General features: G+C 42.3%; 2 protein-coding genes and 2 long non-coding RNA genes across 7 annotated transcripts; 1 reads left to right on the top strand and 3 right to left on the bottom strand.

Moving 5' to 3' along the window:
- Positions 1-134: 134 nt before the first annotated feature.
- On the bottom strand, positions 135-3311 carry LOC148842818 (molybdate transporter 2-like). The gene has a single exon (XM_088958780.1). It carries the CDS (start codon positions 1601-1603, stop codon positions 179-181), a length of 1425 nt encoding a protein of 474 aa, XP_088814906.1. The 5' UTR covers positions 1604-3311; the 3' UTR covers positions 135-178.
- Positions 3312-4549: 1238 nt separating this feature from the next.
- On the bottom strand, positions 4550-8775 carry LOC148842817 (DNA ligase-like protein). Of its 4 annotated transcripts, none has more exons than XM_088958779.1 (8): positions 8626-8775; positions 6105-6229; positions 5940-6028; positions 5774-5869; positions 5588-5682; positions 5472-5512; positions 5308-5391; positions 4550-4983 (listed from the first exon to the last, which is right to left on the bottom strand). In XM_088958779.1, the coding sequence occupies exons 2-8, from the start codon at positions 6210-6212 to the stop codon at positions 4834-4836; spliced, it is 663 nt and encodes a 220-aa protein (XP_088814905.1). In that variant the 5' UTR covers positions 6213-6229; positions 8626-8775; the 3' UTR covers positions 4550-4833. The 4 variants fall into 4 exon arrangements, with proteins under 4 accessions (XP_088814905.1, XP_088814902.1, XP_088814903.1 ...); XM_088958776.1 differs by having other exon boundaries at positions 8315-8763; XM_088958777.1 differs by lacking the exon at positions 8626-8775 and adding an exon at positions 6898-7040.
- An 11809-nt stretch (positions 8776-20584) lies between these two features.
- Positions 20585-21687, top strand: LOC148842816 (uncharacterized). Its single transcript, XR_016103636.1, has 2 exons — positions 20585-20832; positions 21042-21687. It is a non-coding gene; the product is annotated as an uncharacterized LOC148842816 (long non-coding RNA).
- On the bottom strand, positions 21673-23174 carry LOC148842815 (uncharacterized). The gene is made up of 2 exons (XR_016103635.1): positions 22806-23174; positions 21673-21951 (listed from the first exon to the last, which is right to left on the bottom strand). It is a non-coding gene; the product is annotated as an uncharacterized LOC148842815 (long non-coding RNA).
- Between the last annotated feature and the right edge of the window lie 567 nt (positions 23175-23741).

The following is a 23741-nucleotide window of genomic DNA, read 5'->3' as shown; positions in this document are numbered from 1 at the left end:
ATTTTTATGGCCCAATGGACCTCGATGGACCAGAACCCACCAACGGCCATTGTCCAACTCCAACCTAACCACCGACTTTCCAACCACAATGGCAGTTTCCAGACCAAGAAAGGGTTTTATATAATTTGGATCAATTGGACAAAAAGAAGCTGAGATTATTAACCTTTATTCTGTGAGTTCACTCTGTTCCAGTTTCAACATCAATTGAAGAGTTGGGTTTGGAGAAAAATCCTCCCCAAATCCCTAATGAACAATCCCATTTCCTAAGTTTGACCAGCAAGAAAAATATAATCCCACATCCAAAACCTAAAGCAGCGCTGGAACCAGTGAGAGAAACAGCAGCACAAACCAGCATCACAAAGGACTCTTCTTTGCTGTTCATGTCCCTTGAAGCCATCGCCAATTCAATCCCAGAGAAGAGCAAGAGCACCCCTAGTATCCCAATTGGAAACTGACTCAAAATTCTCACTAAAGAGTTCCCAAAAACTAACCCCAGAGCTAACTTCCCCAAGCCCAGAAACAGCACTGAAGCACCGCTCCGCCCTCCAAATCGGTACTGCCCTGCCAGACCTCCAGCGCCATGGCAAACCGGCATAGCTCCAAACCAGCAACCAACCAAGTTCATAGCTCCCACACTGACGGAAACAGCTGTGGCTGATACCTCTCTTTCGGGAAAAAGGTCTGCAGACAATTTACAAACTGCGATCACTGAATTAAGCACCGAGAGTGGAATCTGTGGGATCGCAGCTCGAACGAATCCTATCTTCCAGTCTTCCCACGTGATCTTCACCACACTGATCTTCGATGGGCCGAAGCTTAGATGTTTAACAATGGATGGGTCCCGAACAAAACATAATAACAATCCCAACAGAAAAACGATGAGTGCAGCCGGAGTTGCCGATAAGACGCGCAATCTGTGGAGACGCCGGCGACGATGATAACCACTATTGGAGGAACTGGATTCTTCTGTTTCAAGCGGAGCATCGTTCTCAGCCGAGTCACCCGAACCCGTGATTAGGACTATGAAGAGAATTGCAGACAGCGCGAGTACAAGACCATCTAGACCTAGCCAGGGGCGAAGAGAGCCTGATTTTCCGGTTGTAAAATTCTGGTTGTATCGGATGTATTTGATGGCGGAGAAAGCAAAGGATAAGCCTTGCGAGAGCTGAACGCCGCGAACCACGGGTAGAGGGATGAAACGGTATATGAAAGACATAAGGCCGGTGGCACCGAGGAGGAAGAGAACGGAAGCAGTGGATATGCCTGCAGCCATGATTTGGGGAACGGTGAGGTGGGTTTGGGACTCGGAGATGGCGACGGCGGCAATAGATTTCATGGGTTGGACGGGCATGGGAATGCCAAAGAGGAAACCAGTGAGGATGTTGTAGAGAGCAGTGAAGATGAGAGTGGTGCCTAGGTCGATGTGGTTCACTAGAGAAAGAGCGAGAACGATGGGGATGTAAGTGCCGAGATCGCCTACGGAGCCACCAAGTTCAGACCAAATTGTGGTCTTGAGGCCGAAGCTGGTGGCACAGGATAGTTGGGGGAATTGGTGGCGCCACCGCCGGGGGAGGAGAGGGGAAGTATTTTCTGGGGTATCCATTGTGCTGTGTGGCCGAGAGAAAGAAGCAATTAGAGAAATTGGATCAACTTCTCACTTCTCAAGGCTCTTGGGACGGTTGAAGTCTTGAAGAGCCAGAGAGAGAGAGAGAATCACTCATTCCCCTGCACTGCACCCATTTGTCAAATTATGCAGTTGCTTGAGGAACAAGGAGAGCCGGTGAAAGGCTTTTAGTTAAGGAGAGAGGGAAATTTTCATTGAATGTGGGATTGTGGCTTGTGGGGTCCCTCCTCTGAAGCCCCAGTCAATCGAATATTCGTCAATACTTCTGTGCTACAGAGTACAGACTCTTTGCTCATAGTACACGAATGGGACCGTGTTGGGCATCAAGAGTCAGGTCCCAGCTTCGGATGGAATGTAGATCCCACTCCAATGGTCTTGAAAAAAAATATCAGGGTAATCAGATGAATTTCAACCATCTGATTTGGAAACTGTGTTGGAACTTGGAAGGTGCTTTTAAGTTTAACAAATTTGGAGAGCTATGATCCATCGTGCGGCCTATTTTTTTTGTCCAGCTGATCCAGGTAGAACATCTCCCGTACTTATTCATTATGTGGATATGCATGTGAGGCGCCAATTTGTGAGGAGCCGTCTCAACTATTATGTGGGCCTCGCGTTTCTATTCCCTATTTCTAATCTTTTATCATCTCGTTTAGTTTTTTACATTTTATTTAATGTTATATCAGCTCATTGCTTACATCAACCTTGGATCACAGTCACCATTTTGTATTGTGAATTCAGGAGTTGAAGGTGCTCTTATTATGCAATTTTCTATTTCTGTTCATAACTTCGCGAATAGTTTATTCACTATTCAGTTTTCCTAATTTCATTAGGCAAGATGAAGAAAACCAGTTTATTCAGTGCGTTTGGACTCGAAGGATCCATTAAAATTCTGATAACCAGTTGGAGCTTAAATAAAAATTGATAAAAAATACAAAAAAAAAAAATCTACATTCTGCAACTTGTTAAAAAGACTTGCAGAGCAGTCTTTGCAAAGCCCTGTGACTCAAACCTTCTCCCCCCAATCAGTAACAACAACAAGTCTAATCAATGGTGTTCAAACTGCAACAAAACAACAACTGTAGATTTTAGCCATGACAGCAATGATATTAACGGAAAGTTTCAAACATCAAAGTGTTCAAAGGTGAATGAAACCCCAAAATATAGAAGGCAGAAACTAAGAACAAAAATGCTAATGAACCCGCTGATTTGTGTCCAAGAATCTTTTGTATGACTGAAGATCCTAACTCTTAACTCATTTTGGCAAGTTGTCAACACCGGCCAAGTTAATGAACTCACTGATTTCTGTCCGAAAATCCCTAATACCGCTTTTTCGCATTAAAATCTGAAACCCAAGAAGCCTTTGAAAATAGAAATTTTTGAGAGCCTATCATGAAAGAAAATCCTGTGCGTGACAGTGTGACTGCTTGAATATATCTTCTTGAAAAGATATCTTTGGAGAATTAGAGCTATTGTTTTTACTTACATAAGCTTAGCATGGACTATGGAGGAAGAAGAAGACGTCTCGTGTCTTGCAAATCCCAAGCCAAAACCGGGTTTGTCTTCCCATTAATGGTTGGAGGAGCAAGGCTTGAATTGCATTTGGATTGAGAGTGTAAGGATTTATCTTGTAAATCCAAAGCCACAATCGTGAGGAAGGTTTTGTCTTCCCTTAATGGTTGGGGGAGAAGGGTTCGAGTAGGAGAACATGAGGGTTTCGAACTTTATGTCAATATTTAATTAGATTTTTTTACAAAAATTTTATATTTATCAATTTTTATCAATGATAACCCACAGCAAAATTTCAGCCGGCCGGTGATGACCAGTCTAGCACCGAAAGACGTGTCGGGAATCCAAGCGCACTGAATCCGAAGACAAAAGGATCTTGCTACGATCTTAGCCATCAAATCCACCATTTCCTCTTCCTTTTTACTTGAATAAAATCTAATTGAACTACCCCTTGCAAGTCTTTTTATGGTGAAACAAACGTAGCCTAAATAGATAGCTTGGCTTTATATCTAAAGTAAGTTGGGACCTTTGGCTGGCTAATTGGGTGCTATGGTGTGGAAACATAGATTTGGGATTACACTAATCACCTGCACTAAACAACAAATACGGCAAATTTTGCCTTGAATTGGAGTAGTATCAAGGAAACTTCCCACGGAAAAACAACAACAGCAGCCATGTTTGGCGGATCTGGGATCAATAGTTGCAATTCAGAAAACTATAAGATGCACATGGATGAATAGGTCCATCTAAAACAAAAAAATTGATAATGATCAAATAAATTTCAACATTTGATTCTGATTTATGCAAAACATCGTATTACTTTCCAAGGATTTTTCTTAGCCAAACAAAATATTATCAGCGAGGACGAGCGTATAACTAGCCCAAGGTGACACTCATCAAATGTGTATTCTCATACATGTGGTTACTTATACACGTGTAATGGAGTCACCCGTCCCAGACTGAATGGAAGTGCAGAAGCAAGTCCGGATCTCCTTCATTTATTTCCACAGTTTTTCCTGCACTTCCATTCACTCATTCAATCTGTGGAGATCCGAACTGGACTATATCCCACACCCAAGATTTTGGGTCCTTGATCTTTACTATTCAAACAACTCCTATGTTTACCGACAAAACTTCCTCTGGTATTTTGTCAATTTCCTACTTAGAGGTTTAGAACAGTAGAAGTAAGAACCAACAGTGTCCAATCCAGTCCAGTCCACTCCAATCTAGTTTCTTTAGCATTTTCCCTGACAACATAGCATCTTGAGAGCCCAATTTCTGATTGCAAGAGATCTTATCTCAGAGGCCAACTACCATTATGACGTGTGCGATCCTATCAACAAACAGTTAATAGGGATATAACTACTTTCTAGGGCCAAAATAACAGTCACCAACTATTGTAGTACATATCTTAACAAATGGAGGAAGAACCATCATAGATCTGTCTAATTTGAAAGTAGCAATGAAATTTTCAAGCTAACAATCAGAGAATACAGTCATTTTTTGCACAAATTCAGACATCAGAACTACCTGCGAACAATTAGCATGATTTGGCCCCATGGCAGAACATCAGTATACAAAACACAAGCCAGCATTAAACACAGAAGAAAATCTATGGGAAGGCTAAACCCCTAGAGTTTAAGGCATCACTTCAACACCACCTCTGAATCCATTTGCAGAAATACCTCCTTAACTCTATTTGACTAGTTGATTTTGGGGCTCAGGTAATACTTTGGATCTCGGAAAAACTTGGTGATCGTCTCTGCCTTGTCTGCCGAAAGATCTGTGTTCTCCAAAATATAATGCTTGGATGCTGTGGATATTGCTTCAATAGAACCAATGGCTTGATTAAGCTGAACAAAGGAAAAGAAAGTCGAAATAGTTATCTGAGGTATAGGTGCATTCCTACTGCAATCCACTTTTTCACAATGATTTACATTTTTAAAGGTTTATCAAGATGAATTCATTAGATCAAATATTCAGGAAGGCGAACATATATGATCAATTTGTTTCCTTTCCTACAAGGGATATCTCCTTGGTAGGTCCTGCATATGCACCATACTTAGGGGACGAATGAGGAAGATGAGAGCCTTCATTTACTTGGAAAGTCCTCAATATAAAGGGTTACATCAGATATCCATGCAAACTAGAAATTCAACATGTTTAAATTGAATTACCGCATTTGCATCATGGTTATCAATTCCAGGTATGGACATAATGACTCTGAGGAAAGCATCCATTCCCCGCACCAATTGCTCTCTCTTTTGCAAACAAGACATCACATATTTCAGGCACATTTCAAAACAGAAAGGAGTACAGTGAAAAGGATCAACTTACAGACCTCAATTTTCAATCTGGAAATGGCATCTTGCTTCTTACACACTGCATCAAATGGTTACACAGACACATTTAAGTAGAGTTTCCAGGAATTATGAGCGCCAATGACTAGGTTCTTACCCCCACGAGCATGGGCTATCTTCACAATCTTCTCAAAGCCCATCTCTAAGTCCTGAACTGGAATAAACGTTGGCTTCCCAGGCTCCATTCCAAACCTTTAACATAACCCCCAACAAAACAAGTACTAAAATTTTGCACATCCAGGAAAACCAAATTATGAAGTTTCAAACAAGTGTCTTGACTCACTTAAAGTAAGATCGAACAAATGAATCATTTTGCTCCTTGGTTGGGAGGGTGACAACAACATAAAAGTTCCCAAACTGCTCTTTCAGTTTCTGCACTCTGTGTAGCATAATGATGTCAAACAGAAAATAAAACAAAAGATCCAAAACTGTGGCATTTGTCAGGGGACCTGCTAAAAATGGGAGAGATGTTGTTGCAATCCCAATTTGTCACAAAAACAAATGCTACTGATAATCCTCCACAGTTGAAAATGAAATCCTACAATTACAAGTTCACTGGTTTGAGTACAAGGCAGTCAAAATTACAATACAAGACCAGAAAGAAAGCTCATTACAGGGGCAACAGGGACAATGTTAAGTCGAAATGAATTTGCACCGAGGAAGGAGGAAATGAAGTGGATGAAGGATGGGTGTTGTTCATCTCTCCATTTGTTGCTCATCATACAAACTCCATTGATACCTGCATAAGATAAAATAGCATTGAGTCCTCTTTCCCAGAATTTAAACCCCAAATTTCCAATGTTATATAAATATCCTTACACTTCGAATATTTTATCATTAAAGAGAAGGATACAGAACAAAAATGATGTTTCTACGTGAAAGCTGAATTTGATAGGTACTTTTAATTAGTAATTTACTACATGGACTGCATAATACTATATTATCTAGCATCCTATATCTTAAAACTTCTAGCTTTCAAACATAACAGGATCTGTTCTCAACTTTTTGTTTTCCTTCACTTTGTAGATTTCTGATGGAGGCCCATCTCACCCCTAGGGGCGGCAGCTCCTAGGATAAGGTCAAGAGTCCAAGATAAGTCAAGAAAGGATAACTCAAGACCCATCAAGACTTAATCCAAGACTCCAAGACTTATCAAGACTCTTCCAAAATTATCAAGAAATAAAGATCAGAATGCCAACAAGACTCCAATAAGCATCAAGATTAGCAAGATAATCCAAGATTCATGCATCAAGGGAGATCGGACGGTGGAAGCTCAAACCAAGAAGAGTTCGATCCTATCAGATTAGATATTTGGATCTATCCTAGTTGTTATTTCCTAGTTCTTTTACAATTTCTAAATGTATTATAAATACTGCTATTCTCCCAGAATTATTCATCAATTCATACTTCATAGTTTCAGAGTTTCTTCAAGTTCTCTTCTTCCAATTTTCGCCACCTTTCCTCTCTCCTAGAGAATTCGGTGTTCTTCGCTAGAAGCTAGCGAACGCCCGGTGCTTGCATAGCCAGCCCCATTTTTCATTGGTTCCACGCTGCATCAATTTCCAAGGTAAAAATTATTCCATTGAAGATATGACCTCCAGTTGGTTGAATCTGATATTCTTCCTAAATCTGTTCTACAGAGAATTAATACAGATGCCTAACTGAATTCTCAGCAGTATAGAAACCTCTTTGGCCCGCATTTTCTGAGGAATTTACTCCCTGCTTCCATTTCTCAACCTAGAAACTGATAACATGTGATAGCATAACATAATAAACCTTCAGCATGGCTCATCTTGTGGATTATGATAAGTGCAATGTTCAAAATAAGCCCTGTGCAATTCCAGTTTGAGACTCCTAAAACCTATAATAGTGATAAATTTCAACTTTCTTAATTCAAACAGAGATGGACAAGTTGCTGCTGCTCGAGCTAATATACGCCTTTCAGTTCAATTGAAAGTTTTTCAGGAAAACTGACAATAAATTTCCTTTGTAACCAAGCAGCATTTCCTTAATTGGCAGATGACAACTTTATTCTGTCAAGCCAGAATGGGAAGAAAGAAAGAAAACAAAAATCAACAAATAAATAAAAACGGGTAAATTGTTTCCGCTCACAAAATGCATCTAGATCATTTACTAATAACGCAAACAAAATTCAGGAAACAGTGATATCTAGCAGTTCATAGTCTAACAGAAAAGCAAATAAGAGGCAATACAAATGTCATCTATATTCTCAAATTTTTTTTCCCAGGCATAGAAACACTAAGAATAGTCAAAATGAAGCCGTGCTGCAGAACCGCGTCGATCAAGACAGTATTTGCTTCAGAAACAGCAAGGTTTACAGTAACTTGGGGGGAAAGATGAGGACAAGGTTGTCGGCAGACTTAATGTTCAATATAATCATCAATCGGGCAGAACTTTGTAAACTACGTAGATTTAAGCATCAACAAATCTAAATAAGGAATGCAAGGCAAACTTCCGCAGTCAAATGAAGCTCGTGAAAAATAATTTCAAGCTTAACATTATCTGATCTTAAGTCATCTTAGTTCTTAGGGAAACAAATGCGATGCCCTGAGTAGAAAACTCAAATTGCTTTTACATTATAAACCAACAGAAAAATGAAGGTTTCTTAGCTCAGAACAAAGTTTAGTCGACTTCTTAGGGTTCAACTCAATTTGAATATTTTAAGTGGAGCGCAGAATGCAAACTCGGTTATATATCACCTAAATACACCATCGGAATGTATTAATGTCGACGATAATTGATAGTACGATGTGAAGATGAAAAGGAAAAGAAAATAAAACTCAGAAACAGTCCGCAATTCTACCTGCGTTGGAAGCTATCGAATGTTCTTTATTTGGTAAATCTCTATAGCTTGGTCTGAAATTTGCCATTTCTGCAAATTCCTCCTTGGCTCCCAAAAGAGAGAGAGAGAGAGAGAGAGCGAAGTGAGGAAAGAAGAGAAAGCGTAACAGCTTAAACAGTCAGCCTCTGTTGCCTCTCGAGACCGGACCTGCTCCTCACACCTGGCGCCTCACACGCACATCGACGTTCAGGCGTCCATTTGTGAGGAGCAGATCCCATCACCTCTAGTTCTAATATAACCCAATTTTCAATAAATTTTTAGGCGATACTTGCCTCGGCTTCACGTTCAGACAACCAAGTGAAATATCTAATTCATTTTCCCTCTCCCGGCCGTCTCCGTTCAGGCCTATGAAGAATGACGGTAGGCCTAAACTACTGTTGGGTAGGTGACAGCTCGAAGTGTTGATGCATAAAATGTGGATTGTGATATTTTGAATGTTTATAACTTTCTAGTGGAAATCAGAAATTGGGCCTGTTCATACTTTTCTATTTTTTTTTTTTGGGTAAAATAGAAAAACTTTCCTAAAATTTATGATAATTATAAAAATCTCTTTTGAAGTTTCATTTTGAAAAAACCTGCAGTTACCTCCCTTTCATCAATGTTCGAGACAAAATACCTGTCCTAATGTATTAATTTTTTGAAAATACCCATTTTACCTTTATGTTTATCAATACAGATGGATGGAGATTTACTGAAATACTCAATTTTTTTTTTAATTTTTTATTATAAAAATTCCCTAGGTCAATTAAAGAGCAAAGTAATTTAATTTTATAAACTCATAATGATTGAATGAAGTGTAAAAGGACAAATCTGACATTTTGGTTATATTAAAAGATTTCCTAACAAATAGTAAGGACAATTTTATAACTTCAAAGTCTTTATTATGCAGACAAAAATATTTTTTTCTTGATAATAAACTGAGACAATGAGAAAAGAAAGGTAATTATAAGATTTTTTAAAACTATATAAGAGGTTTTTATTAAAATAAAACTTGAGAGGAGGTTTTTATGATTGTCAAAAACTAAAGGAAGATTTTTATATTATACCCTTTCTTTTTCACAATTTTTTGCTGCACCATTTCTATTTCACATTAATCCATTAATTTCCTGCAATCTATTATGGGCCACGGGACTAGGGTGCTTATTGGGCTCATTAAGCCAATCTACGGTCACCACGGCCCAGCCCAACCCATCCATTACCATTCCAACGTCATACGATGACGTGGAAATTATTTCTAATCATTACTAATCACTGCCATCAAACTTTAGTTCACATCCTCAATCCCTTGGTATATAAAGTTTTCTTAATCTTCTACTTCAATTAAAAAAATCGCTTTAGTTTTGAAATGAGGGAAACGGGCGAACGTGGTAGAAAGTTCACATCCTCCACCGACATCATGACACATGACATAACAGAATAACTGGACTACATCCCAGGATCACTTAGGCGATAACTTGCCTTATCTAAAATGGGGTCCCAATTGGCAACCTGCCTATGCCGCAGATCTGGTGACCTATTTCTGCTGTCGACTTGGCAACATGCCTCTACTGTCGACCTGGCGACCTACTTCTATTGCTGACCTGGCGATCTGCTTCTATCGCCAACCTGGTGACCAAGCAATCTACCTCTGTCGCCAACCTGGCGACCTACCATTCTAGAAGCTTCTCAGTTGTCTTTGAACCTTTCGGGATCGCGTTGCGTAACCGTAGGCCTTATCCTCATCCCGCCTGAATCGAAGGGAAACGGTAAGCCTGGCACGCTATCCTCCTTCCAAATCGGAATGGACCTCTATGTCGTGGGCTGAGGATTCTGGGAGCGTTTCATGAGACCCACGTTATCCCAACTATATAAGGGCATTAGCCCCTAGGACCCAGGTAGATACGCAATTTTTAGTTCTCACAGCTCTCTAGCTCTCTCACATTTTGCTATCTTAAAATCTTTGATTCGCTAACTTAAGCATTGGAGTGCCCACCCCAGGTAAAGCAGCCCGAGCACTCTGACACTGTTTCCTTGTAGGTCGCATCAGAGCCACCTCTCCAGCTCGTCACCATTCAGATAGGCATCAAAGCCACCTCTCTAGCTCGTCACCATTCAGCTAGGCATCAGAGACACCTCTCCAGCTCATCACCATTCAACCAAGCATCTGAGTCATTAGCCAGCTGGGAGCTGCCAAAATGTGCATCATCAATTGGGGTCATCTGTGGGATGCGCTACAAAAGGCTATGTTCTCACCTGATTCTCTAAGCCTCAAGTAATAACATCTTCAAGCAACAACAACAGTGCTTGATCGAAAGAACCCCCTAGGGGGGCAGAAACAAAATGATTAGCCCAAACGAGTTCTCACAGTCTTGCTCGGACAACATCTCCCTAACTATGAGGCCACCACCATATGTCAAGCTCTACGTGCTCTCGGCGAGAGTTGGCAGCCAACAAAATGTGAGGCCACCCCATAGGTCGAGCCTTTTGTGGTTTTTGTAGGAGTTGATAGCCAACAAATTGTAAGGTCACACCACAGATCGAGCCCTCCATGCTTTACGTGGGAATTGATGGCCAGTTGGTTGTGGAGTTGCCCTCGCAGGTTAGTCTTGCCGAGGTGACAAGGTGCCTATAGGCTAAGGTGCTGAGAGCAAAACTAGACTGTCAAAATTCCAACGACCTGGTGACCTGGGGACTTGCCTCTGAACTGGCGACATACTTCCACCAACCTAGCGATCTGCCTCTACCGCTGAGATGGCGACCTACCTCCGCTGACCTGGTGACACATATAATCAGCCTAGACGAGCCTTGTCAGCCCTGTTTGCGAGGTCGCCCTATAGGTCGAGCCCTCTGTGGCTCCCGTAGGAGTTGGCGGCCAACGGACTACAGTCACCGTTGCGGGTTCAGCCTTTCAAGGTTCCCATGCGAGCTGGCAACCTATAGTTAGTAAAGCTGCCCCCGCAGGTTGAGCTCCTTGTGGCTTGTCGTAGGAGTAGACAACTAGCACCTTAGAGGACTGACATAGTGTAGCCGTGACACCGACCTGCTATTTAAATTCCAACATCAACGCACATATCGCAAGGGGAAGCCAAACCGCTTTCAACATCAATGACCCCTAAACCGACCTTGAAATATGTTGGTAACAGGCCAAAGGACCTACAATGAAGCATGAATCTACTCCCTTCGCTGAGCTGATCTCAGTTCGGGAGTGAGGGGCAATTGATGAGGGCAGATTTGGCCTTCCACTGACATCATGACACATGTCATAACAGAACAGTTGGACTACATCCCAGCATCACCTAGGCGACAACTTGCCTTAGCCAAAAAGGGGTCCTAATTAGTGACCTGCCTTTGTCGCCAACCTGGTGACCTACTTCTACTGCCAACCTGGCGACCTACTTTTGCCGCCGATCTAGAGACATGCCTATGTCGTCGACTTGGCGATCTACTTCTATTGTCGACCTGGCAACCTACCTCTGCCGCCGACCTAGCGACCTGCCTTTGTCGCTGACCTGGCGACCTGACAATCTACCTCTGTCGCCAACTTGGCGACCTACCTTTCTAGAAACTTGCCAATTGTCTTTGAACCTTTCGGGATCACGCTGCGTAACCGTATACCTTATCCTCATCCCGCTTGAATCGGAGGGAAACGATAAGCCTTATTAACTGGCATGCTATCCTCCTTCCAAAGCGGAACAGACATCTATGTCGTGGGCCGAGGATTCCGAGGGCGTTTTGCGAGACCCACGGCAGCCCAACTATATTGGGGCATCAGCCCCTAAGACCCAGGTAGATGCGTAATTTTTATTTCTCGTAGCTCTCCAGCTCTCTCACATTTTGCTATCTTAAAATATCTGATTCACTAACTTAAGCATCGGAGTGCCCACCCCGGGTAAAGCAACCTAGGCACTTTGACACTGTTTCCTTGCAGATCGCATCGGAACCACCTCTCCAACTCGTCACCATTCAGCTAGGCATCAGAGCCACCTCTCCTGCTTGTCATCATTCAACTAGGCATCAGAGACACCTCTCCAACTCATCACCATTCAGCCAAGCATCTAAGTCACTAGCCAGCTAGGAGCTACCAAAATGTGCATCATCAATTCACTTTTTACTATTTAGGAGATGTTTGGAAGCATGGCCGTTTTTCTAAAAAATGGTGCCATGTCGGATCCATATAGGTGTTTCAACAAATGCCCATATACATGATTGTTTGGTTCAAGTGTTTTTTGAAAAAGGAAAAACGCTTGAACCATAGACATGCCTTGTAAATCGGGACCCACCGATGTATATAACGTCAAATTTGTCATTTCATGCTTCGGTGAACCGTTACCCCCAATGGTTCACTAATATGGTGAATACATGACAGAAAATCACCTTACCAACTGTGCACATACATGAAAAGCGGTGATGAAAATCACCTTGCCAAACAACATAGTGTTGCTCAATGCCTACGTGGCAGAAACATTCCCAAATATATCAAAATGTTTTTTTTTTTTTGTGAAAAAACGGGTCTAACAAGCATGTGCTTTTTTAGTTTTTTTTTTCATCAAAAGCCCACTTGAATGCAAATTTATTTCTTTTTCATTGATGCGCTTTTACATCTTATTATCAATGTAAATATGCACTAAAAAATGTGTTTTCTATCATTTGCCAATGCATAATGTATTGTTGCCAAACACAAGCAAAAGTGAATCAGAGTGCAAATTTATCCTAAACCGGGATTTACACTCCATTTGCATCGTTTCGAAATGCAGCCTTAGGGTTATTTATATTGTGATGTGATGCAACTTTTATTTCTACATGAATGAAATTGTAATTCGGATTTAATGTTTTTTTAATTATTTTGATATGATATTAGTATTTCTACAGAATTATTATAATTAATTTATGAAATTAATTATATTATTATCATTTTTGTTTTTTCTACATAATCTTGTTTCTACAAAATGCTAACAATAAAGTATCATTATTTATTTTGTTAACAGAATTATTATTATCAATTTTAATTTATAGATAACGTTGTTGTTAATAATAATATAGATAACCAAAATACTATTTATTTTGTTATTGTTGTTATTATTATTATTTATTATTGTTTTTGGTATCAATGTTATTTGTTGGTATTATCATTATAGCAATTGATATTATCATTATTAATTTCATCAAGTACTTTTTGATAATATTTCTATAAAATTACTTTTTTGGAGGTACTGCAATAAATACTTATTTCTAAAACCACTTTGAACGGTGCTCTCCCACCATTGCTCGAGACAAGTAGCTCTTCCTCTCGTAGAGAAAGGGGTTCATAACACTACCATCTGACCATCTCCGAAACATTAAGCTTTCTATGTTATTCAGTGTTTACTTTTTAAAAAGAAAAAGGTAAAAAAAAAAACGAAAAGTTTATATTATTATTTATCATTTTCCGGTTGAACCGGACACAAAAGGTTTCGTTTGAATTCCTTCCTTTTCTCCTCCACCAAGTCCTAACCCAAAAACATCCCACATCCCACCGGCAATCTTATTGTACGTCGGTGTTTGTGGACGCGAAATCCACCGGCGGCAGTCCGATGGTAAACAGAGAATCTTCTCCTTGACTATTCACTATTTACTATCTATCCCAAAGGCATCCATCTAGATAAATTAGAATTCTGCCGCCTTAAACATTTCAACAAACTGAAAGAAAACAAATAAATTTCCACCGAAACAGGAGAATAAAGTTAAAAGATAATCAAGAGATAAAAGAGAAACGATCAAATTAAACAACAAAAGTGAATTCTTCATTTCCCACAAACGGTTACATATGCCGATAATGCATCCAAATTTACAGTCCTATGCAGTAAAACATGACCATGAAGAACAAAGCAAAAGACAGCAAGAGAGAAATAGACAAGAAACATGGCTTTCTTGCAGTCGGAGAAGATCAACTACGATACGGGAGCCCTGGGGTTTCAAATCACCTACAAACCTGCTGACGTGGCCACCATCCTAATCATCATCAGAATGAATATCTAAGGCTGCAAACTATTATAACAAACATCGCAGTAATCATCGTTGCAGATTATCATGATCCATGATTGACAGTTTTAACGGCTTCCCATATATAATCAATCAATACTGAAATAAAGTGATATTGGACGATTAAACTCTTCTTCTTCTTCTTCTTCGGTGATCTTGTGATTGTTGAAACCCTCTTTAAGTGGTGCTTCAGCACTACAGCTCGAGGGCAGATACAAACTTGTTCCAGCAACGGGAAGGGTTCATATCAAACTACTCCGGAGATCGACAAGATCCCGAGAATAAGGACCTAGTCACAACCTGCTTGTATCTAAAACCCTCTCGTACCTCCAAAGCTCTAGACAAAGATGAGGTTCTTCGGCGCATCCGCCATTTCCGGGAACGCTCTACAAACTCTCTTAAACTTGCCCCTTCTGGGATGGATGGATGATTTCCTCTAGGAAGAGAGGTGGTTAGAGGACGCTTTCTTTGCTCCCTAGTAGTAAGCCCGTGCACTCGCCGGATGATATGCTCTCGCTGCCGGTGGCTTCTACATTCACGACCGCCGGTGTTGAGTGAGGATGCCGTTTTTGTTGGGTTTGGGTTCGGTAGAGGAGAATCTCAAAAAATGGGAGGGAGTGAGAAATGAGGTTCGAAACGAGGAAGAGAGTCTGCGAACTCAGGTTCATTGTCTCTTTGCGTCCGGTTCGAGGGGACATGGCCAAAGTCCCGTTAACGTTTGAGAGCTCGCATTCTGTGAACCCGCGGGTTCACGGGGGAGCGTGAACCAACCAACCAGAATCGAACACGTCTCCTCATTGAAATAACAGTGATCTAACGGAATTGCTCTGTTAACTATGATTGAACCGGCCACTAAATGACAAAAAAGCAATGAAACCCACACTTGGATTTCCTCTCTCATTCGATGTTTCCCCCATCCATCATCTCTCACCATACATGACCAGAACACCGGTCACATTTGGCGTCAAAAATAAACTGACCTGTGGAGCTTTGGTGTGTTGGATAAATCATGGCCATTGGATATAACCATACACCAATACACTAATAGTTAACACTTTATATACAATGTGACATACAATATCATTTCTATTTTATTATATTATATTTTATTTTTATATAAATAAAATATTTTTTTAAACAAGTTTTTATACACTCACATGTACACATTTATTGGGCCGAGTCTATCTAATGTTTTGGAATGTTAGGAGTAGATGACGATAAGTGGAGCCCAACCACTCTATGAGACACCGGTCTCATCTTGACTGGAACCCAATTAAGAGTGACGATAAGTGACAGGTTTAGAAGCAAAAGTGGTTATTATATTCAAGGATATTCCCAACGTATAAATTCCTCGTGCAGTTATAAATACGAATGAAGAATTGAGAAACCGACGGGCCGAGCCTTCCATCATCATCAGCTCCATATTGCTAAGTGTTTTCATTCTCCTCTCCCTATTCTTCTTCCCCTTTTCTTCTTTCTTTGTATTACCCCTGATTGGATCGGTTTCATAAGTTTCAATTCCAGACATGGTGACGGGCACCCGGCAATCCAACAACTTAGACTAGCAAGGTATATTGACAGAAATCTGCCAACAATAGCTTCGTCATAGTAGTCAGCAATAGCTTGGTCACAGCAGTTGACAGAAATGAGAGAATAAAAAGAGAAAATAAGGAGAGGAGGAAGAGAATAAGAAGAAGAGTTTGACGTCGAGATACAGATTACTTGTTCTGTTGAATGATTTTAGATGACCACCAGTTGATGTTTTTCTGCTGTCGATAAATCTTACATTTGACTTCACTAGCTCCGGTTGATTTCTTACCATCGCCAACAGATTTTACGGTTGATTTCACGAATGTCGGTTTGCAATGAGATTGTCGGTGAGCTTCTAGACTATGGCTCGGTGGAGATACAGAAGAAGAGTAGTTTGAAATTGAGGTACAGATTCATTGAAACCCCATTAACAAACTGATGGAGCGCGATCCGGCCGGTCTTAGCTGTTCGCGGCCTTGTTTCTGAATGGGGTAGCAGGGAACCTAAAACGGAGGAGATGGAGAAGCTCCGGGGGGAACCCGGTGTAGAGGCTCCGAAGCTCAAGTTAGCACTCTTATTGTAGAGAGCTTTGAAGATAATATGAGAGAGCTAGAGAGCAGGGTTACTTCCCTTTCTTTTTCCCCCCTCCCCTTTGGGGGGTAAGGTCTTTATATACCGGAGTCCTCGCGGGTTAGGTGGGTGAAAAACCTCCAAACGGTAAGGCTCGTCGCATCCTGTCAGAACTGGGGTACGGTGGTGAACTCCTCAAGGTCGTCAGGCTGGCGCTTGTGTCAGGCGGCCAGGTCGGCGCCTGTGTCAGTCGGCAGGTCAGTATCTATATCAGGTCGTCAAGCTGGCGCCTGTGTCAGTCGACGTGTTAGTGTCTAGATCAGGTCGTCAAGCTGGTGCCTTGACCGGATCATGAGCTAGGCTGGTCCAGGTCGGCCAGGTCGCGCAGGCCGTGCGCAGTTCGCGCACGCGCCGCGCAGGTCGCGCCAGGCCGGCCAGACTGGTGCCCAGGTGGGTCACCAACTTCGTAAGTTTGCTGGCTGGGTGTTTTCCTAGTTGTCACGAGGTGTCACGTGTCACAATTTTACTGGAGGGCCAAATCTGCCCTCATCAATAGCCCCCCACTTCCGAGCTGATAGTAACTCAGCGAAGGGAGTAGATTTCTTTTGGCCCGTAAGTCGATAAGCTAGTAAGTGCTGATCCAATTACTAGTATGGCCCGTAGGCTTTGGGAGCGACTCATAGTCTATTCTTTTTTGACTTTGCCAGTGCCGGAGAGGCGACCGGGTCTTGAGCAGTAATGTGGCCCGTAGGCTTTTGGGAGCGACTCGTAGTCTACTCTTTTTTGACTTTTGCCCATGCCAGAGAGGCGACCGGGTCTTAAGCAGTAATGTGGCCCGTAGGCTTTTGGGAGTGACTCGTAGTCTACTCTTTTTTGACTTTTGCCCTGCCGGAGAGGCGACCGGGTCTTAAGCAGTAATGTGGCCCGTAGGCTTTTGGGAGCGACTCGTAGTCTACTCTTTTTTGACTTTTGCCCGTGCCGGAGAGGCGACCGGGTCTTAAGCAGTAATGTGGCCCGTAGGCTTTTGGGAGCGACTCGTAGTCTACTCTTTTTTGACTTTTGCCCGTGCCGGAGAGGCAACCAGGTCTTAAGCAGTAATGTGGCCCGTAGGCTTTTGGGAGCGACTCGTAGTCTACTCTCTTTTTTTACTTTTTCCCGTGCCGAAGAGGCAACCGAGTCTTAAGTAGTGAGGTGATTCGTAGGCTTGGCCTGCATTAGCTTCGTAATGCCGGTCACCTACTCCTACAAGAAGCTACTAGGGGCTTGACCTTCGGGGGCAACACCACTAACTTTAGGTTGCCAGCTCACACGTGAGCCTTGGAAGGCTCGACCAATAAGGGTGCCTATGTAGTCAGTTGGCCGCCAACTCCCGCGGAAGCCACGAAGAGCTCATCTTTATAGGAGGGACCTTGCGGAGAGGACTGATGTGGCATTATCTGAATTGAAAGTAAGGTTGGTAGAGCTACTTAGTCCGTTAGCTCTCTGAGTTCATAAAAAATGTAAACTATAAAGCAATAGCTTCAATTTCTAAAAAGTGAGGACTTAGTTTTGGCAAGATGAGAACTTAACTTTGGTAGGATGAGAACTTAGCTTTTTGTAGCGGGTTCCCACAGACGGCACCAATTGATGTAACCGTTTTTAGCCACGTACCAATATTTTGTGATGTAAATTTTTTTTGGCAAAGTACCTCGTTATTCGACCCGGTGGTGGCGTGCCTTAGTGACGAGCTACTTGGTGGCGAACTGCCTAGGGGCAAACTGCCTGGTTGCGAACTCCCTGGTGGCAAACTGCCTGGGGGCGAACTGCCTTGGTGGCGAACTGCCTGGGGGTGAACTGCCTTGGTGGCGGACTGCCTGGGGGTGAACTGCCTTGGTGGCGAACTGCTTGGGGACGAACTGCCTTATGGCGAACTCCCTGGTGGCGAACTGCCTGGGGGCGAACTGCCTTGGTGGCGAACTGCCTGGGGACGAACTGCCTAGGGGCGAACTGCCTTGGTGGCAAACTGCCTGGGGCCGAACTGCCTTGGTGGCGAACTGCCTGGGGGTGAACTCCCTGGTGGCGAACTGCTTGGTGGCGAACTGCCTAGGGGCGAATTGCCTGCTAGGCAGCCGATGCCTTAGAGAATGTTGGAGCTCCCTGGTGCGGCGCAATCCGACTGCCCTGAGCATGAGGTGGTTTTCTTTCCTTTGCAGGCTGTGGGAGATAAGGAACCTACAAGAACTTCATCTTTTCCTTCCTCTTTGTTGGTGGCGGGAGCTGAGAGACCTGCGAGAACTCCATCTTTTCCTTCTCTTTGTAGGTGGCAGGAGCTAAGGGACCTCCGAGAACTCCATCTTTTCCTCCTCCTGTAGATGGCGAGAGCTGAGGGACCTCCGAGAACTCCATCTTTTCCTCCTTGTAGGTGGCGGGAGCTGAGGGACCTCCGAGAACTCCATCACTTCCTCCTCCTTGTAGGTGGCGGGAGCTGAGGGACTTCCGAGAACTCCATCTTTTCCTCCTTGTAGGTGGCGGGAGCTGAGGGACCTCCGAGAACTCCATCTCTTCCTCCTCCTTGTAGGTAGCAAGAGCTGAGGGACTTTCGAGAACTGCATCTTTTCCTCCTCTTCGTAGGCGACGGGAGCTGAAGGACCTACGAGAACTAAATCAGTGGTCCCGGGGGTATTTTCCCGGTGGGGGCTCTCCGATGCTTAAGTTAACACTCTTATTTTAGAGAGCTTTGAAGATAATATGAGAGAGCTAGAGAGTAGGGTTACTTCCCTTTCTTTTTCCCCCTCCCCTTTGGGGGGTGAGGTCTTTATATACCGGAGTTCTCACGGGTTAGGTGGGTGAAAAACCTCCAAACGGTAAGACTCGTCGCATCTTGTCAAAACCGGGGTACGGTGGTGAACTCCTCGAAGTCGTCAGGCTGGCGCTTGTGTTAGGCGGCCAGGTCGGCACCTGGGTCGGGTTGTCAAGAGGGGTGCCTGCGTTAGTCGGCGGGTCAGTGTCTAGGCCAGGTCGTCAGGTCGGCGCCTGTGTCAGTCGGCAGGTTAGTGTCTAGATCAGGTCGTCAAGCTGGTGCCTGTGTCACTCGGCGGGTCAGTGTCTAGATCAGGTCGTCAAGCTGGTGCCTGTGTCACTCGGCGGGTCAGTGTCTAGATCAGGTCGTCAAGCTGGCGCCTTGGCCAGATCATGAGCTAGGCTGGTCTAGGTCGGCCAGGTCGCATAGGCCGTACGCAGTTCGCGCAGATTGCGCGCTAGGCCACGCGCATTTCGCATAGGCCGCGCGCTAGGCCGCGGGCATTTCGCGTAGGCCGCGCGCTAGGCCGCACGCAGTTCGCGCGCGCTGCGCAGGTCACGTGTGTCGCGCGCAGGTCACGCCAGGCCGGCCATACTGGTGCCCAGGTGGGTCACCAACTTCGTAAGTTTGTTGGCTGGGTGTTTTCCTAATTGTCACGAGGTGTCACGTGTCACAATTTTACTAGAGGGCCAAATCTGCCCTCATCACAAACAGATAACAAACCACTCTATTTCAATCTTCTCTTTAATTTCTTTTAACTTCTACCGGTGAAGAAATACTATCAGCAACAGGCTGCTGCAATGAAGATAAACTTTGAGGTTTGAAAAGATTGGTGCATGCACCAATCTACGCACAACTGCATGCCAGTTGGTCCGTAGAAAGGAAAAAGATAAGATTTGAGAAGAATAACAGGGTTTCAAGGAAAAGGAGAAGGGATATGCTTACCGCCGGTTGAATGCACACAGTCGAAGCTCAGTGAAACAGTGAAAAATGCCGCACGTGGTCTTGTGTTATTGAGCTAAGGTTCAGAGGGATGTGTGAAGCCATGGTTTCACAGCAGACGGACTAAAAAAATTCCGGGGTAAATTTTTTAAACTACCCTTACCCTTATATTTAGCTAATAGACTAAATATATCCTTATTATTTGAAAATTAAATCTTTTAAACTATCCTTATCCTTATGATTTAGCTAATCCTTAATATTTGAAAATGGACTGATGCTACTACCACTGTTTCTGAAATTTACTAAGTTAACATCCGTATTATTTCGTCAAAACCCACATACACACATGACCACGTGACATTTAAACTTCTTCTAAAATCTAATATTACCCTTCCCTCGTCCCCTTCCTTACCGATCCGGATCTCTCAAAATAGAGAAAGGTAGGCAGGGCTTCCGCAAGAGCCTCCCCCCTCTTCCTGGTCAAGATAAATGGGAAGGAGATTGATTGTTTCAGGGTGGTGCCGCCCTTCCTCCTGCGATTCCCGGCCCATGGTGGTGGTGGCGGCAGCTACAGCGATTGCTGTAACAGACGAAGGGAAGAGAGAAAGAGCGCTACCTCGTCTCTGAAATTGAAATTGAAGGAATGCCTGCCATTTCCAAGGCAATCATGACAGAAACGAAACCCTATAAACTGAAACATTCTTCCTTGGTTGTAGACATCCATTTTCTCGTCTCATTCTATTTATGACAACGATGCTCACGACAAAAGAACAATTGCTAGCTTTATTTGCCTTTCTCCTGTAGACATCAAGGCATTTTTGTTCAAGTTGTAGAAGCATCTTTAACCCATTATTTTTTCTTCTTCCTCAGGTCCTCTAGCAGAGGTTTTATTATGGATATGTGCTCCTTGATTGGCAGTGCAGATGATTGACAATGGAAGAAACGGGCAGCAGTGGACGCAGGCAATCGGCAAGAACGAGAGAGAAATTTCTCTATTTATATTCACACAGACCCTGATTTTATATCGATCAATCAACAACGAGATCACCTTTCAACAGTTGAATGATGTAGGTGCATTTGGTTGGAGTTCTCTCTTTCTCTCCTTCTTCAACCCCATCTCCCCTGTTCTTCCCCCTATCATTGCTGCTGCTAAGAATAGCAGCAGCGATTTGGATAGAACCTCCCTGCCCGCCCTTCTCTATTTTGAGAGATTCCTCTTATGGATGTTTTTTTTTATTTTCTCGAGCAAATCTATATTTGCTCCTCCGACCCTAGGTAAGAGAGAGAAGAAATAGAGAGATAAGAGAGAAGATACCGGATGTCTAAGAAGGGGACGAGGGACGGGTAATATTGGGTTTTAAAAGAAGTTTACCAATGGATGTTAACCGTAAGAGGAGAATTAGGAATAGCATGAGTCAATTGTCAATTAAGTGAACTATAAGGGTAGTTTAATAAATTTACCCAAAATTCCAACTATTTTATGTGTAAATATATGCAAACTTAAATAAAACATTCATGTTATTAGATTCTACTGCCACAGAATGAAAAAGAAAAGCAGAAATGACATTAGAGCCTGGAGCCCAAAAAGCTGAAGATTGTACGGACAAGTACGAATACATACTATGCATAATTTTGAATTCCAACCCCCTATTAATAGCCTTCTCTCCCTTATAAACCACGTCCTCAATATGCATTCCCCTATGCTTTGGAATTATAAAATTCTGATGTGGGCTGATTGGTCATTCTCCCAAGATTGTATGCTTGTCCAACCGTATCTCACCTTGCAAATTGCAGCCATCATAAAACAAGGAGGTTAAAATTTTATTGGAAGCATTACAAATACAAATATTTACTAGGAAAATATATAAAAAATAATAAAAATTATAGGGTTTTGCACTCTACAAATTTGTATTTATACTCCTTGCCTTAGGAGTGAAAAATAAAAGTCAATACTTAGAAGGCTGAACTGTTGTAGCCTGTAGGTGGATCTATTTGCCTAAAGAATGGATTAAATACCTCAGCTACCCTTATAATTTAATAAATAGACACAAATTAATCCTATTATTTAAAAAATTACTTAAAATACTGAGACATTTCTAATAAACGATATATCATTAATGTGCTATTACAATACAATTTGTTGGCATGTGATGTCATGTGACATATTGTTGTGATCAATTTTGCCCTTTTATTGAATTTTCTTAATTTTAAAACTACCTTTTTTTGATCAATTTTGCCCATATCATTGTTTTTTCAATTTTCATCTACCCAATAATCAAAATGATCTAATAATTTTATGACAGAAAGTGTTGGTTTTGGACGATGTGGTGGTAATGGTAGAGTTTGGCATTTTTGAAGGAGGGGAAGTGGTGGTAAAGTGTACAGGGGCGGACCCTAGAGTGTTGGTTTCGAACGAAGAAATTGAAGGAACGAGAAGCATTTTTGCGCTGCTGCTTGGTTGTTTAAGTTTCAAACAATCAAATCCATTATTCTTCAAATTTTCAAAATAAAACTCCCTATTATGCAATGCAAACATTTTAAAATAGTTCAAGAAAAAAAAATGCACAAATCACAAAACAAGGGAATGAAAGAAACCCAGAAAGGGGAAACAAACAATCGAATCCATATATATACCTTTGCAGGACATTATGATGCTTGACATAGAAACCAATATTGTTCTTACACAAGATCTAGCAAGTTTTCCTCCTCTAATTGTGAGAACCCTTCCACTGAAACAATTGTCTGTAGACGAATATACTGAGCATGGCGTGGTAGGCTGAGCAGGTGCTTGCTATATTTAAACTGAGCAGAGAACGGAGGGAGGAGAAAGAAACAGGTGGACATAAAACAGCCGTCCACGTTGTAGTGCGATTTTCGTCGAAAACATAATACAGTGAAACCTGGTTTGGGTTCGTAGCACAGAGACTAAGGGAAAGAAGCAAAACTAGTAGGCACGAGGCAGTAGCAGAGTTAGAATTGGGAAAGACTTCTCTCGTGTCTATACCCTACACTCCACAGAACGAGGTAGTTAAACTGCCAGCGCAAGGAGGAAGCCTCTAGAGTTAAGGATGTCAATGGATCGTTTTGAATTGGACCCCGTCTAGTCCAAAATTAATTTGGATGGATTGGATCGACTAACAAGATATATTGGATTAGATTAATCCAGCCCAAAATATTTATTAGATTGTATTGAATGTGATCTCTCTGTAATAAATTTATATTGGATTGGGTTGGGTTAAGCCAATATCTAGTCCATTAATAAAATAAAAATATAAGGGTCAATGGATTGGGTTTGAGTTGAAATCAATTTAAACCAAAACGAATTTGAACAGATTGAAGTGTCCAAAAATTGAATTGGACCAGTTCAAAATGGTCTAAAAATATTAATTGGATTGGATTAGACCTGATCCCTTTATAATAGACTCACGTTGAACTGGATCAGATTGGACCAAATCCAATCCAATCGACACCCCTATCTAGAGTAGGTTGGGACCCTATGACGATCATGTACCATCTAATAAAATGATTCAAGCAGACAAATTTGATTCAGTGGTCTGCATTTTAAACACG

Source organism: Nelumbo lutea, chromosome 8 (genome assembly GCF_056320005.1).
Source record: "Nelumbo lutea isolate HS-2025 chromosome 8, American lotus-T2T, whole genome shotgun sequence".
Lineage (NCBI taxonomy): Eukaryota > Viridiplantae > Streptophyta > Magnoliopsida > Proteales > Nelumbonaceae > Nelumbo > Nelumbo lutea.
The sequence above is the reverse complement of the archived record's forward strand: the minus strand, read 5'-3'. Positions and strand labels throughout refer to the sequence as shown.

Excerpts from the sequence above, each read along its gene's own strand:
- LOC148842818 (XM_088958780.1), bottom strand. The coding sequence starts at position 1,603 with ATGGATACCCCAGAAAATACTTCCCCTCTCCTCCCCCGGCGGTGGCGC.
- LOC148842817 (XM_088958776.1), bottom strand. The coding sequence starts at position 8,381 with ATGGCAAATTTCAGACCAAGCTATAGAGATTTACCAAATAAAGAACAT. Across the intron at positions 6,230-8,314 it reads TTCGATAGCTTCCAACGCAG|GTATCAATGGAGTTTGTATG; the intron begins GTAGAATTGCGG and ends TATCTTATGCAG. Across the intron at positions 4,984-5,307 it reads ATAACCATGATGCAAATGCG|CTTAATCAAGCCATTGGTTC; the intron begins GTAATTCAATTT and ends TCCTTTGTTCAG.